This window comes from Pecten maximus, chromosome 8 (assembly GCF_902652985.1).
Source record: "Pecten maximus chromosome 8, xPecMax1.1, whole genome shotgun sequence".
In the NCBI taxonomy this organism is placed as follows: Eukaryota; Metazoa; Mollusca; class Bivalvia; order Pectinida; family Pectinidae; genus Pecten; species Pecten maximus.
This window is the reverse complement of record NC_047022.1, coordinates 43,667,103-43,683,942: the sequence shown is the minus strand read 5'-3', so window position 1 is coordinate 43,683,942 and position 16,840 is coordinate 43,667,103. Positions and strand designations below refer to the sequence as shown.

The following is a 16,840-nucleotide window of genomic DNA, read 5'->3' as shown; positions in this document are numbered from 1 at the left end:
ACCTCGTGGGACTTATACGAGTAGGTTCATTTATGACATTTATAAAATTAAACGAATTTATTATATCAGATAAAACATGATTCTGTGACATAGTAAGCATGTCAACATATCATTTGTATGCTACATACTACATTGATAAAACAAGATCCTATACCTGAGGTGTGATATATACCGTCTGGAGTACGTATCATTTGTATGCTACATACTACATTGATAAAACAAGATCCTATACCTGAGGTGTGATTTATACTGTCTGGAGTACGTATCATTTGTATGCTACATACTACATTGATAAAACAAGATCCTATAGCTTGTGGATACAATCCGGAAAGCGTAGACAAGATTGTCGAACATTCTCGGAATATAAAAAATATAAAACTAAATTTAGACGTCAACTCAGGAAATCATTTGAATCTTACATGAAGAATCAATTCGCTGAAATTGATAGATCGGGTGATCTTGATCAGAACCTTTTTTGGCAACTTTTTAAAAGCAAAAAGTCAGCCTCAAGGGCTAAACAAACTGAGCTGAAATATGAAGGTAAAGTTTTCAGAGATCCTCATGATATTATTAATGGGTGGCGTCTACATTTTCAACATATATTTAAAAACCATGACGATAAGGAATTTGATTGTCATTTTCGAGATGAGATGGAAAAAAGAATCAAAATGTTAAAATCTAGTATACATTCTGATGAAAATTTGTTTTTACGTGATAATTTTACTTTTAGTGAAATAAATTTAATTTGTAAAAACCTTAAATCAGGTAAAGCAGGTGGTCACGAAGGTCTTGTTTACGAACATATTAAATATGCAGGTCATTCTGTAATTAACCATATACAAAACTTATTTAATCTTGTTGTAAAACATGAATATATCCCGAAAAGTTGGAAACATGGTATTATAGTAACGATGTATAAAGGCCATAGGAAGCCAAAAGATGACCCTAATAGTTATAGGGGAATAACCCTTTTGCCGGTATTTTTTAAAATGTTTGAAGTGGCTATTGCGAAAAGAATTAGCTCTGTAATAGAATCTGATGTGTTCCCAAATAAACAGCAGTCGGCATACCAGAAGAATTTATGTAGCCTTTGTACAGCTTTTAATTTACAGGAATGTATTTATTATAATATGGAAAATGGTTCAGATGTATATGTATCGTTTTAAGACAGCTCAAAGGCGTTTGATACCGTTTGGCACGACGGTCTACTTGCAAAATTATATGACATTGGCCTTACCGGTAAAGTGTGGAATATTTTAAAGTTTATGTACACGGATATAAACAGTTCCGTATTTTTTAATGGTTTAATCTCCGCTCCAGTAAAGATGGAGCGCGGGATCTTACAAGGAGGGGCTCTCTCAGCCAAAATGTACTTAATTTTTATTAATGACCTATTAGATGAAGTAGAAAGATGTGGTAGGGGCGCTATGATTATCGATAAAACTGTAAATATTCCAACCCAAGCAGACGATATATGTTTAGTAAGCACAAATATTACAAGTTTAAATAAAATGTTAACTATTTGTGAATCATACAGTCGCAAATGGCGATTTTTGTATTCAGCCTCAAAAAGTAAAGTTGTTGTATTTTCAAATAAAAGAACCATAACCATTAACTGTACTTTACGCCTCTATGATAACATATTGCCAGTTGTTTCGGAGATTACTCATGTAGGCATCTTATTAAATGATAAACACAATTCCATTGAAAGAACAAAACAAGCATGCACTAAATTAAAAAGTGGCACTATGGCCCTTTTACGTTCTGGGGTACATCAATGCGCATTAAACCCTTTAACTATTGCTAAAATTTTAAAAATTAAAGTATACCCATCTGCACTCTACGGATGTGAACTGTGGGTACTTTCAAATACTGAATTATTGATGCTAGAAAGAGCTCAACACTTTATTGTAAAGTCAATTCAAGGTTTTGGGAAAAGAACAAGAACTGATATGTGTACTTCCTTGATTGGATGGCTCTCTATAGAAGCGTACATTGATATTAAAAAACTTTTGTATTTAGGTAGGATCTGCAGAATGAATAGAAATAACTTAATCTGCAGAGTATTCATTTCGAGATTTTTTATGTACATAGTGAGCAACTGTAGTCAAAAAGGTTTTATACCCGATATCGTTAGAATACTTAAGAAGTATAACTTATATGAATATATTGTACTTTTTCTTGATGATGGTAGCTTTCCAAACAAAATACACTGGAAGTCATTGATTTATAAATCTGTATCTAATTATGAAACTAATGCTTGGTTGCATAGAATGTCTAATGACGCAGACTTCACACGATTTTTATTGCTGCATGACGATCTTAAACCTCATTATTTATGGCAATTAGCTTTGCGTCATCCAAATTTTCTTTATAATATTGGATACATAATGAAATTGATTGTAACTGTTCGGGTAAGTAATGTTCAGCTTTTATGTCACCACTGTGGCCTTTTCTACACAGATTTTGTAACTCATGTTATTTTGCAGTGTTCTGTAACGGATAATATCCGTGATAATCTATGGTGTATTATAGCATCCATTTCAAGTATAGAACTAAGTACATATCTGCATTCACAACCTGATTATTCATTAATACATATTTTACTAGGTGGTCCAATGAACCATCAGGTGAATGAATCTGATCATGAAGAATTTAGATTAGAGTCCATATATGCCATAAAACGAATGTTTGATTTGTACACATAATTAATACATGTAGTATCATATATATATATATATATATATTTATGTACATGGAATATAAGACATATATATTACTCAACTTATATCTACGATAATTAACTACATGTATATGTATATAACATTATATTGTGAACTCGCATGCACTTTTTTGCTTGATATCACTATGTAAATAGTCACGTATTATCTACGTTACATTGATTGTATTTGTATTATCATGCTCTTCTTTGTGGAGGAAATAAAGATGATAATAATTACTCAATTTTTCAAATTCCCTGGATATGTCTCTGCAACATGACGTAATAAACATGATAAACTATCATTTTTTACACTACCTGTTTTCGTTATCTAAAATATATGGATTTATTTTAAAATCACTGTTCCAGGAGAGAGCGTGAATCGTTTCCGTCGCGGGAAAGAGAACACACTCTTTGGACTGTTCAGCCAAATCAACGTTCCAGAGGCTCTCAGATATATTTATTCAATTTCTGGTCGTAATTATTTCATCATGTATGGTTAAAGGGTGGAAACGTAAACATCAATATTAACCTGCATCCCATTTCATATTATAAGCATACAACTCCTACTGCCTTACAGGAAAACAAAACAGGAACAGCTAGCCTGGATTATACTATTTTCCAAAGAAGGCAGTTTAAAGCTTATAGCCCGAGTTTCCTCTGGCCCTGACACCGTGTCTGGTGTAGGGCCCCTACATCAGACAAGGTGTCAGGGCCAGAGGAAACTCGGGCTACATCAGACAAGGTGTCAGGGCCAGAGGAAACTCGGGCTACTCCACTTGGAGTCAATAATTATCGTAAACACGTCAAGTAAGTCGATGGTTCCTTATGCCACATACTCCCGAACAAGCTAAAATTCCAGTTGCTGACGTGTATTGATGGCAATCCAAGATGCTTGACCACTGGCCTGGACGCTTGACCGGGGTAGTCCTTGAGACATCAGTGTATAAAAATAACTCGCCACATTTATATTTATAGCGAGATTTGTCACGGAGCCGAGAACGAGGCTAGGATCTGAGGAAATATGTAAATGTTTTATAGGGGGTGGGAGTTTTAACTGGGTGTTATATATACGTGTATGGGTTTTTTTTATCCGGATTCGTCCTTCTTTATTTTATTAGTGAAATACTGAGACAGTAAAATTATTAAACTAAATGCATGCAAGGCTGGAAAATCAAGTTTCAAAACAAGTGATGAAAAATACGCTTCAAAGACTTACTGCTGCAGCGATGAAATACAACCACAGTATACGTGTAAACACGTTGGTTGTTTTTGTCAAACATATAAACATTTGTCATTTATGTTATAAATTCTGATCAATCCAATTAATTTACCAACGATACAGCTGTATATCAGTCTGTTATTGTATCGATATTGATCACTAAAGCAATTTAAAAACAAGATCCTATATCTGAGGTGTGGTTTATACCGTCTGGAGTACGTATCATTTGTATGCTACATACTACATTGATAAAACAAGATCCTATACCTGAGGTGTGATATATACCGTCTGGAGTACGTATCATTTGTATGCTACATACTACATTGATAAAACAAGATCCTATACCTGAGGTGTGATTTATACTGTCTGGAGTACGTATCATTTGTATGCTACATACTACATTGATAAAACAAGATCCTATATCTGAGTTGTGATTTATACCGTCTGGAGTACGTATCATTTGTATGCTACATACCACATTGATAAAACACAGACAAAATCTACATTAACTTCGGTTTTATTTTTAGCAAAGACAATTCCTGGGATAGCAATGTCTCAAGGTAGCAGACACTACACATACACACATACAACATCACTAACTGTCACCCACCTGTCAGTCACTGATTCGCTCCACATTCATAACAATTCATATACTAGTATATTTGTATCCCAGGAGAACACCTTTATCTCCCAACATCTGTAGCCAGTTGGTTAAAGAGACAGTTCTATTGAGATCAACAGAATTGATTAATATATCTAGTTTGTTATAAATATATCAAAAATATCGCTATACTGATCTACCATTGATATTGATTTTTTGGCACACGATGTGGTAAGGTCCAACTCAGTTTTGATTTAATGATTTTACTGATTTGTTATAAGTCAAATTAAAAGAGACACAAACTTCTGTACACCTTATAAATATAAAACTTCATACCAAAATAAATATTTGAGGAACAATTTGTGAATTACAAAGGAATCAACATACCCGTATCAATACATTCATCATACCCATAATTTTATGTTATCACATCAGTACAAGTCCTGTTTAGGATGGTATTGAAAAGTGCGATGGGTTGAAGCAATCACAGGGATTTGAGAATTAGTTACAGTCTTCATTTATTTGGACCTCCTCCAGTGTGTATAGCACATTTTCAGACATTTTGTTGGGTTAGATTAAAATTCGGTACAAAATGGAAACCGGAGGAGTCATTCTTACCGAATTTTAATCTAGCCCCCCCCCCCCCCCCCCCAAAAAAAAAAAAAAACCGTATAAAAATGTGTTATACACAATAGGGGAGGTCCAAATACATGTAGACTGTAACTAATTCTCAAATCCCTGTCGAAGAAATTGGCGCGATGTGCATTTCTCTGACTTTCAAAGGAATGGTAGCAATGTAGGAACCGGTCTATCGAGATATCCGGTTTATCCTTGCTAACACACATTCCTCGTCCAGGAACGGCTGTGCCTATTGAAATATCCTGATGACGTCATGTCAGTTAACAGAATAAGATAAATCTGCCGTCAGGAAGTCGCTGTCCGGTGATTCTACTCGCTCATCCTCTTCTTCCGGTGGCGCATTCGCATGTTCTGATGAATAAATTTATAACATCCGGTTATCATATAAACGTACATTGATTGAAATCTCAAACGACTACAACTTTGAACTATTATCCGAATATTTCTAAATTTTATTCCGTGGCAAAGAAATCTTCTGTCAGATTGAAAATCATGTAAATTCGTGTCTATGTATTATAAACCGATGTAACATTATGCTATATTGCAAGATGTTGAGGCAGACACAGAACCAGAGAATAAAAACAACGTATAGCTAATTATAAAGACATGCAACCAGAACAATGGTAATCGTGTAAAGTATCAATGGGCGTAAAATGATGTCAACGTTCCGACTACCCAGGCAAACAGAAGCGAAGAGCGAGTACATGAAGCTGCGAAAAAGGGAAGGTATTAGGGACAAAACATTGCTTTACAAGAAGAGACCTTTTCCTCAGACAAACACAGCATTCCAAACGGAGAGTTACACACAAAAGATTCCATTCTCTCAACAAGATATGACCCAATGGAGAAACAGCATGCTATATTTAGGTAACAATGTAAGAACCACTGGAGAAACAGCATGCTATTATAGATTACAAGATGTGAACCACTGGAGAAATAGCATGCTATATATAGGTAACAAGGTAAGAACCACTGGAGAAATAGCATGCTATATTTAGGTAACAAGGTAAGAACCACTGGAGAAATAACATGCTATATTTAGGTAACAAGCAAATCATTGTTCTAAACAAACGGAGACGAAACAATAAATACATGCTTACAGCTTGTTGATTGTACTCCAATCCCTTCCAACAGATATAAACGTATTTATTACATTTTTACCAGTGAAATATCAAAATTTCTTCATTCTATAAAAGTGATATTTTTCACTAGTGAAGAATATCATATAAATATCACTTTTGCTGATTTGACCAATCAAATTAATGATTAGAAAATACCAAAATAATTGACCAATCAGAAAGCCCGACATATATGTCAGCACCTGGACAGGGGAAACTACTTTTTTTGTTTACAAATTATCGCTGTAGTCCTAGTTAGCAGGTTTTAGTTGATAAAAAATGTAATAAACAGAATATCTAACAGTGTCTTCAGTAAAACCAAATATATTTCACTCGTGCGGCTAATATTTTGATATTTTTCACTCGTGCTGCGCACTCGTGAAAAATATCAAAATATTAGCCCCACTCGTGAAATATATTTGGTATTGCTGAAGACACTGTTAGATATCCTCTATATAATCATGTATGATTACAAATCAAAAGCTGTTTAAACCAGTACTAATTGTAACGCCATCGCTACATATGTCCGCCAAACAACCCCCGCAGTTGTAAATAAAACAATTTGATATCATAACGGTGTTTATTATGTCATAATATACCTATCAACTAAATATCTGACAATATATAAATTTCGAAATAGGAAAATACTTGTGGGCACTGCCGGTTATAAAGGACACTCATGTAAAGTTTCGTTTAATTCCGCCGTATGGTTTTCGAGAAACATGTCGGAAACCTCATTGGAGGATGTAAAAAGAAGCCAAGCAAAAACAATATGTCCACACTTGTGTGGGGACATACTTAATTGGATGCCGATATAGAAACTTAACTAGAGCTGTGATTGATGAACATATATGGCCCCGCTCCAGCTACGTGGAAATAAAGCTAAAATAAGCTGGGGAAGTGGCCCAGATGATTTTCAAAGTGACTGTACATCATCGATGTTTGATCCTAAATGATGTCATCCTATCTACCGACATTTGGTGTATTATAGCATATTGATATTTGACCCTAAATGCTGTTATTGTAACTACCAAGATTTGCTGTATTCTAGTACATGTATATTGATGTTGAGACTAAATGCTGTTACTGTAATTACCGACATTTGCTGTATTCTAGTATATTGATATTTGACCCTAAATGATACCATCCTAACTACCAACATTTGCTGTTTTCTAGTATATTTTGATATTCATTTGCAGCTTGCATTTATACTGTTAATGTTTTAGAGTGATACACTTTACTAAGTCCCAGTTTTATAAAAACATATCATCTTTTAATATGTGCGTTTAGTGAACATGCGAGTTGCTACCTGTTATTCGTTTCGCTGCCTCGCGATCCTCCACAACAAACAGCGAGGCGGCCAGGAAAAAGCTCCCTCCCAACACACTGACGAACGGCGTAACATACAACGCCATCTGTAGAGTAGCGAACTGGACAGACGGCGAGGTGGCGGGAAGACTGTAGCCTTTAGCTAGAGCATCGGATACCTAAATACAGGCAAATCAGTATACACCATATGATCACGTGACACTTCTACATACCTAAATACAGGCAAATCAGTATACAAAATACGATCACGTGATACTTCTACATACCTAAATACAGGCAAATCAGTATACAAAATACGATCAAGTGACACTTCTACATATCTAAATACAGGCAAATCAGTATACACCATATGATCACGTGACACTTCTACATACCTAAATACAGGCAAATCAGTATACACCATACAATCACGTGACACTTCTACATATCTAAATACAGGCAAATTAGTATACACCATACAATCACGTGACACTTCTGCATAACTAATACAGGCAAATTAGTATACACCATACAATCACGTGACACTTCTACATACAGTGTATCTAAATACAGGCAAATCAGTATGTTAATACAATCACGTGACACTTCTATACCTACCTCAATACAGACAAAGCATTATGCATAATACAATCACGTGACACTTCTACATATCTAAATACAGGCAAATCAGTATGCACAATACAATCACGTGACACTTCTACATACTGAAATATCTTATATAATGCAGTTTTCGCTATCCAGCATGTGTATAATGGAACCCATTTCGTCATGATTAATTAAGAATGGTACATTGTGTACAGGTATAAAGCTGCTGATAGAAGTATTCGACTTCCGAAACAGTACTGATGATACGTACCAGGCCGATGATGTAGGGACTCCCTGCATCCCCAAGGGCGTGGCACAGGAAGATCTGACCGGCCGAGGCCAACGCTCGTCTCGTGGGAATCACAACGTACTGGGGAGATAAGGACAAGTGAGCTTCAAAAGTTATAATAAAAAAAACTTGAATGGAGGACACGAGAACAAAATGTAACTAGAAATTCTCATAGACAATTGGACGGACTTTTCACCTACATTACACAAAAGACCGAAAGGCTCAATAATTCAATTTCAATTACTAAAGTTATTCCCATTAAAATTACCAAATTTAAGCTGCTTCATTTGTTCACGAATTTATCTAGATTAACCTATAGTGGACAGGTTGCCGCTTCTGCCCGATCCTCATTAGAATGTTCTTATGCGGGGGAAATCTCAATAGGACTATATACAGCAGAAATAAATCCGAGTAAGAAATAACTAACATGAGATATAATCGAGGCTTTAGAGGAACTGAATGGGACTTTTGTTATATCTAGGAGAGAAAAGTGTGGTAATCCAGAACGGAAGTCCTGGATCTGAACATGGAAGGTGGGATATGAACATGGAAGGTGGGATATGAACAGGGAAGGTGGGATATGAACAGGGAAGGTGGGATCTGGACAGGGAAGGTGGGATATGAACAGGGAAGATGGAATATGAACAGGGAAGGTGGGATATGAACAGGGAAGATGGGTTTGACCCATGACTTAGTCTATCTCACATGTTTGGGTACTGTGTGTTTTATAGAACATGAAATACGTGTGTGTATTCTGGATAACAACCACGACAGATTCTTGAAATACAGAATAGGACTAGAAACAAAGAAGTGGAATATGGCTGACTTAATGTCACGAACTATTTACGATATGTAGCAAAGGCACCAGTAATTAAAAATACGGTATGAAACAGTGTGGTCTGGTATGAATACTGTACTGATACAAAGACAGGAATGAATGAAGGATGAATTACTTTGATGGAATACGGCAGGATTGTACAACATGGATAAAGACTAACAGGTCGTGTGCTACTGATATTGAACCAGTCCGACAGACTCAGGAATGTTCTTGACTAACAGGGGTGACACAGTCAGGAATATATAGATCACTATAGGACTTTACACAACAAAAAAGTCCGAGATCAGGACTGGACATGACACTAGTATACAACAGAAACTGAGGTGTGATGTAATAACTTACCAGTAATATGTCATTAACAATGGACCAATTGATACACACTGCCGTCTCTCCGAAGAAGATAAGGACCTTTGAAATATAAAACATACGTATAGCATACATGTAGTTTGATTGTTTGTTTGTTAGCTGGGTTTATTGTTCCCTGAACAGCCAGGGTCATTTTGAGGCGGGGTCTCATGGAAGTAGTTGGTGACTACCTCACTGAACAACATAGGGGACGCCCGTCGCATGCCACTCAGAGCAATTAGGGTTAAGTGTCTTGCCCAAGAATACAACCACGACAGCACATACCGGTCTGCTTCTCAGCTTCCCGAGAAACCAAAAACGACATGAATACGGAGCGTCCAACAACACACCTCGAATCTTCACCTAAGGACACGTGACCGGACTCCGACTGACTGAGCTCTGGCGGCCTCTTTTGTAGCATAGAGTGAGAAGTCAGGGTGCTGATAGGATACACAACCATCATCTTTCGATCTTGATCAATAAGAGTCTCGAATTTAAACATTACTGTTTTCATCCACTGAGAAAATTATCTACGTTTAAAGGTAAAGAAACATAACCCTCATTAATATGATAGCCGGAAGTTATATATATATATATTAAATCCAACACTTATAAAGGAAGTGGGTAAACAGCGCAAGTACAAGGAAAATACAGGTAAATCCTAATAAGATAATAAGTGTTTGTTTACCCACGCAACAGTTGTGTTATACCGCGACACGTAAAGGGCGAAGAAGAGAAATGGTGCCCCGACTAACATTCCACACGCACAAATGACGGGGTCGGCCCGGGGGTACCGGTCCTTTAACCTTCGGGAGGTTTCCCCTCCGATAGCTACACCCGTCAGGCCCGCCGCCACCGTCAGTATACCAAATATGAGGCTGACACTGCAACATAATTGTAAACAATATATTTCAATTATCTCATTAATTGTCAATAGATACACGACAATACAAGGAAAACTATACATAGGTTACAAACGTTTGAGTGGAGCTCGTACCTCATTCTTTATAGGACTCAAGGAGTGTATGAAAGAATGATTATATTTCATATTCCAATTCATATCATTAAGTTGGATACACAACTCTAGTTCATTTCATAAATTGTAGCAATCTTCAGTGTAAATTTCAGTAACTGGAGATTGCTTAAAATGAATCATTCGTACCTACCTACCTAATGTAATTTATCCTTAAAACATAGTTAATTAAGTAACACAACAGATGTCCCAGGTAGTGAAGGCTCTCAATGCTGAGAATTGCATTGGGAAGTATGATCCACTAGGATAAACATCTCATAACAAATCTAACTGACACAGACAGATGTGGACAAATTGACGTTTATATTTAGTGGTCTACAACATGGTCCAACTAATTCTGAAACCGTGACGTAATCAAAGGGTGTCAACTCCATCTTTTCGCCACTACTTTTGGTTCCGTACCTTGACTGCTGTGCCTCTTGTCCCTGGATTTTTATGGAGTCGAGGACGTAGATTGGGGACCACAAAGCCAACGTCCCGGTCACAAAAGCCACGCACGTAAACCCAAACGACGACAATACCAGCGTCTTACTGCAACACACATACTGATGACGTAATACACGCAAAGTTTTATCTGTATTGCTCTTACATCGCGGTTTTGTTCAGTGAACCGCAATGCACTCTGGGAGAGATTGAAGCGCAAGGCACCCTGAAAATATCGCTATGACCAGCGCACAGAATGATGCCCCATTTCACAATTCCTAGTAGGAACACAGGGAAATTATGATGGTAAATTGATATAATGCGTTCGTTGCTAACAGACATTCTGGGAATATGAGTTATTTCGAGAAACTCAAGGTTTCGTTACATGGTTATCGGGGACGTTTATAACTACAACATACCTAGGATCAAGCTTTTTCAACATTTTGAGAAGTAATACAGACTTCTTAAGACAAAATGCTGCTTACTTGGTTACAAGTTCCTTGAGGTCCCGTAGGAAAGAGGTGTTGCTGAGATCTGTCCCTCCGTCCGCCGAACCACGAGTTGGCTCCGGCAGGATCAGTATGAGTATGACACAGATCACACCAAAACCTGGGGTCACCTGTAAGGTCAAGTTTAAAACGGTTTATTATCATCATCAAACTGCTGACAACAATGAGCCGTGGCCCAAATGTGAAGCATTGATAATACGACAGGCCATCAGTGGCACACCGGGCACCAGACAAGATCGCAACGGATTGTGATGTCGAAAGCTTGTCATTTTTTTGTCCTTTGACCAAACTTTTAATCATAATTATTATGTAATGTTGACTTACCCGTAAAGCCCACTGCCAGCCGCCAAACAATCTAGCCACGTTAGATCCCACAATGTATCCAAGCCCACTAAAATAAAACAGGGCGCGACATTTTAAAATCAGTACATTAAACGTATTTCATAATACCGACTCTGTGGTTATAAGAAATCAGACTTTTTGGCCAGAGTGTTTTAAAGCTTTTGGCTGATTTTGTCATTCTATGACTTTTGTCTTTGTAGTTACTTTTGGTAATTACGATTTACCTGCCACACGGAACGGCCACGTTGAATACAATGAGCATCTTCGTGCGCATGCTGTCGTGGAACAGGTCACCAATGATCGTGGTTGACACGGTGATGTAACTTGCTTCCCCCACACCTACTAGAGCGCGCATCATCAGGAAAACCCAGAAATGCTACAAAGAGTTTTATGAAATATAAATTTTATTATGAAAACGTTCCACGAATTGTGAACAAAATCATGGAAATGGAAAATACAATAAAATACCAGAAGCGAACGATTTTAGTCAATCGATCTCATTTGTATTCTTTACATTAATATCATAACGCACTGTTTATAAGTCTACAGATAGTCGCTTTAAGTAAAATAGTGAATTCTGTTATTCATAGATCTTAGTAAAAAAAAAAAAGGCTAACAATATCATTCGTAGGAAACGCACGTGCTTGTCGATGAAAGAGCCAGACAGCGTGATGCCAGACCAAAAGAGAATGCCTCCCGCCATCAGGTACTTCCGGGAGTAGCGATCGCCAAGGTAACCAAAGACTGGAGAGCAGATCATATAGGTAAGGACAAACACAGTCTGCAGCAAGCCATCCTGGGAGTTGTCCAGACCGTAGTAAGTTTGAACCTGATCCAAAACACCTGAACAGGTACGAATACGTAATTAGATCAGTATGGGGACGATGACAACATATATCGTTTGTAAAATTCGGTACGAATTTAGCTGTGTATACAAATAATTATACAGGTTTTATCAGAAACAGGTGTATATATGTTATTGGGGATTCATCAAAGGGGCAAACAATAAAATAGAGGCCAAAAAGGGGAAACAGCCTTCATCACAGGGGCGAACACTCAATAGAGGCTAAAAATGGGAAACAGCCTTCCTCACAGGGGCGAACACTCAATAGAGGCCAAAAATGGGAAACAGCCTTCCTCACAGGGGCAAACACTCAATAGAGGCCAAAAATGGGAAAGCCTTCCTCACAGGGGCAAACATTCAATAGAGGCTAAAAATGGGAAACAGCCTTCCTCACAGGGGCGAACACTCAATAGAGGCCAAAAATGGGAAACAGCCTTCCTCATAGGGGCAAACACTCAATAGAGGCTAAAAATGGGAAACAGCCTTCCTCACAGGGGCGAACACTCAATAGAGGCCAAAAATGGGAAACAGCCTTCCTCACAGGGGCAAACACTCAATAGAGGCCAAAAATGGGGAAACAGCCTTTCTCACATGGGCGAACACTCAATAGAGGCCAAAAATGGGAAACAGCCTTCATTCACAGGGGCAAATACTCAAATAGAGGCCAAAAGTGGGGAACCAAAGTGGGGAACCAACCTTCCTCACAGGGGCGAACACTCAAAAGAGGCCAAAAATGGGAAACAGCCTTCCTCACAGGGACAAACATTCAAATAGAGGCCAAAAGAGAGGAACCAGTCTTCCTCACACGGGCGAACAATCAAATAGAGGCCAAAAATGGGAAAACAGCCTTCCTCACTGGGGCAAATACTCAAATAGAGGCCAAAAATGGGAAACAGTCTTCCTCACAGGGGCGAACATTCAAATAGAGGCCAAAAGAGAGGAACCAGTCTTCCTCACACGGGCGAACAATCAAATAGAGGCCAAAAATGGGAAACAGCCTTCCTCACAGGGGCAAATACTCAGATAGAGGCCAAAAATGGGGAACCAGCCTTTCTCACATGGGCGAACACTCAATAGAGGCCAAAAATGGGAAACAGCCTTCCTCACAGGGGCAAACACTCAATAGAGGCCAAAAGAGGGGAACCAGTCTTCCTCATAGGGGCAAATACTCAAATAGAGTCCAAAAGTGGGGAACCAAAGTGGGGAAACAGCCTTTCTCACATGGGTGAACACTCAATAGAGGCCAAAAATGGGAAACAGCCTTCCTCACAGGGGCGAACACTCAATAGAGGCCAAAAGTGGGAAACAGCCTTCCTCACAGGGGCGAACACTCAAATTGAGGCCAAAAGAGGGGATCCAGCCTTCCTCACAGGGGCAAACACTAAATAGAGGTCAAAAGTGGGAATCAGCATTCCACACAGGGGCAAACACTCAAATAGAGGCCAAAAATGGGGGAACCAGCCTTCCACACAGGGGCAAACACTCAAATAGAGGCCATAAAATGGGGGAACCAGCCTTCCACACAGGGGCGAACACTCAAATAGAGGCCATAAAATAGGGGAACCAGCCTTCCACACAGGGGCGAACACTCAAATAGAGGTCAAAATCACAGGCACACGTTACGATGTACGGAAGGGTCTTTATTGGGTATATGAGGGATACATTGGGATGACAAATAAGAGTCCAAAGAGAGATACAAATTTATTTTGCCTTTCACGACACGATTCTGTATTACACCCTATCCTAGTCTTATATAATAGAGTCTCATTTGGGTGGATTTTTCAATAAATGTATTTAGTTTGAATGGGCCAAAATGGGAGTTTCGAGAAATTCAGTTTAGGTACATGTATTTTTTTGGAAGGGTCAAAATGTAAGACTTGTTCAACATTTATCAAATCGGGTAAAAACACCTTTTAATAGAAGCCTAGTCTAAATTTCATCCCAACCAATAATATTCCGTATATGGGAAAAAACATAAACCATTTTTACCTGAGATCGACAATATAAATCTTGTGCTTCCTAAAACATCCAATCAGGCTCTATATAGTGAGTTTAGTTCAACTATGATATAACGTTTATAGTACGGCCTATGTGTGTGAACATGTGAGTGCGAACGGGCTAATTATAGTACAGTGTCGTTCTCGGTTACTAACCTGCCAGTGTATAGCGGTCCATATAGTTTAGGAGATTGACTACAAATAGGACGCCTACAATGAAGTAGGACGTCCCCCGGGATATCCTCCTCTGCCCCGCCCCCTCCTTGACTGTCCCGTCGTCATCGCCGAGGAGGGGAGCTGTGTCGGAGAAATCCTCAGATTTCAGCATGGCTCCTCAGAAACTACGCGTTATCTAGTTTTCTTGTCTAAACACAACAATGGTCACGTTATGGCCGTCATCATTTATCACGAGAAGTTTTCTACTTCCATGTACTGTATATATTACAGAGAATTAACGTATGTGTAGTTATGTACACATTGGACAACTTACGAAATCGTCAAAAACTCTACATCCGGTACGAGAGTCGAACTCGCCATTTGTTATTTACATCCGCCTGAACTTTGTTATCGTACGTTGTTGGCCCGATGTGGTGGTGAAGTATTGTTAGCTTTGTTAACTGTGTATTCGATAGACTGTCTGTACTAGTACATGTATCAACTTTAAAAAGTCAACCTGTTTAAATGAAAATAACAGTGGAATACGTAATTCAGAAATGATAGTTATTCATCAACAAAAACAAAAGATTTCCATGTGTACTATCTATATTCAAGTTGATAATCCTTTATCGCCTATATGACGACGGGTACCGAGGGTCTCTAATACACCGACCGGTCCCGGACCGTCACGAGCTCATGAGTGGTGACTGAAATTTATATATATATCATCAAATAAGATATGGACATGGATATAATTAAAATGCGAGAGTGTTTATCTTTTCACTCTTCGGAATGTATGTATTATACAAACACACTTTCCTAATTCTGCGATGCTGTATTTTCCCAGAGCGCAGGGTCCATGTACAAATGTATACATACTTTGTCGCTTTTGTAATAAAATGTAATCTTCTACCATTTTCAAGTCGACAACACGCTCAAAGGGGCTCATCTTTTTACTTCGTTTATCTTCTAAAGTGAATTCGACACTTTCGTGAGTTTCAAGAAATACAGCGAAACATGACGCTGACGTGTGTTTCTGGTGATACAGCGAAACATGACGCTGACGTGTGTTTCTGGTGATACAGGGAAACACGACACTGATGTCTGAGTGATATCACTTACTGAATAAGTGATATCACTCATTCAAAACTTCTACGTGATATCACTCATTCAAAACTTCTACGTGATATCACTAAATGGGAATTAAAAGTAAATAGGCGCTCTATAAAATTCGGGGTAAGTCACATCCTCAAAATGGGCATTTCAACGAGCACCGAAAACGTCTGACTTCATATCGCGCATGGAAATAGGTTATTTCCAAATTAGTCATATTACTTTCTGAGATCTTTATCGGTTTGCATCTCTCGATACCGTGTGTTGTTAGGTTTATGTCAGTACTCGATATTTGTTAGGTAGAGGAAGCACGGATGTTACTATCAAGAAATGGAAAATTGACAATTGGGAAATTGAAACATCACGCTTACCATATAGCTAATGTTGAGGAGACTGTTGTGTCCTTGAAACAAAACATTGTCAACATATCTATATAGGTGAAATTGAATATATTTTCAGGGCATCTGTTGCCTATTCTGAAAAGCCCTTCGATATAATCAGTCTTGTATGAAACAAAAGCAAGTCTGCCAGAAAAAGGGCCCAGTTTGTACGAAATTCAATCATTCTCGCAAAATCATCTTCAGGGTATTTCCTCTGTGTATTGGTCGTATGTTTAACGAAATACGCTTCAGTAAAACTTCACAAGTACTTACAACGCCATTCACCTTACTAATAACGTCAATCCAATGTGAAACCACGCCCTGAAACGGATATAACCTGCCAATGAAAACAGCATAT

At 38.2% G+C, this 16,840-nt stretch overlaps 1 protein-coding gene across 2 annotated transcripts; it reads right to left on the bottom strand.

Moving 5' to 3' along the window:
• Positions 1–5,187: 5,187 nt before the first annotated feature.
• LOC117333600 (protein spinster homolog 1-like) lies at positions 5,188–15,430 on the bottom strand. Of its 2 annotated transcripts, XM_033892966.1 has the most exons (12): positions 14,990–15,430; positions 12,633–12,835; positions 12,217–12,368; positions 11,975–12,041; positions 11,627–11,760; positions 11,121–11,249; positions 10,374–10,569; positions 9,683–9,748; positions 8,485–8,583; positions 7,609–7,786; positions 6,282–6,305; positions 5,388–5,532 (listed from the first exon to the last, which is right to left on the bottom strand). In XM_033892966.1, coding segments are annotated over exons 1-12 (1,422 nt in total). In that variant the 5' UTR covers positions 15,162–15,430; the 3' UTR covers positions 5,388–5,530. The 2 variants fall into 2 exon arrangements, with proteins under 2 accessions (XP_033748856.1, XP_033748857.1); XM_033892965.1 differs by lacking the exon at positions 6,282–6,305 and having other exon boundaries at positions 5,188–5,532; positions 14,990–15,428.
• Between the last annotated feature and the right edge of the window lie 1,410 nt (positions 15,431–16,840).

Excerpts from the sequence above, each read along its gene's own strand:
- LOC117333600 (XM_033892965.1), bottom strand. The coding sequence starts at position 15,161 with ATGCTGAAATCTGAGGATTTCTCCGACACAGCTCCCCTCCTCGGCGAT. Across the intron at positions 12,836-14,989 it reads GGACCGCTATACACTGGCAG|GTGTTTTGGATCAGGTTCAA; the intron begins GTTAGTAACCGA and ends GTACCTGTTCAG. Across the intron at positions 11,761-11,974 it reads GCTGGCAGTGGGCTTTACGG|GTGACCCCAGGTTTTGGTGT; the intron begins GTAAGTCAACAT and ends TTGACCTTACAG.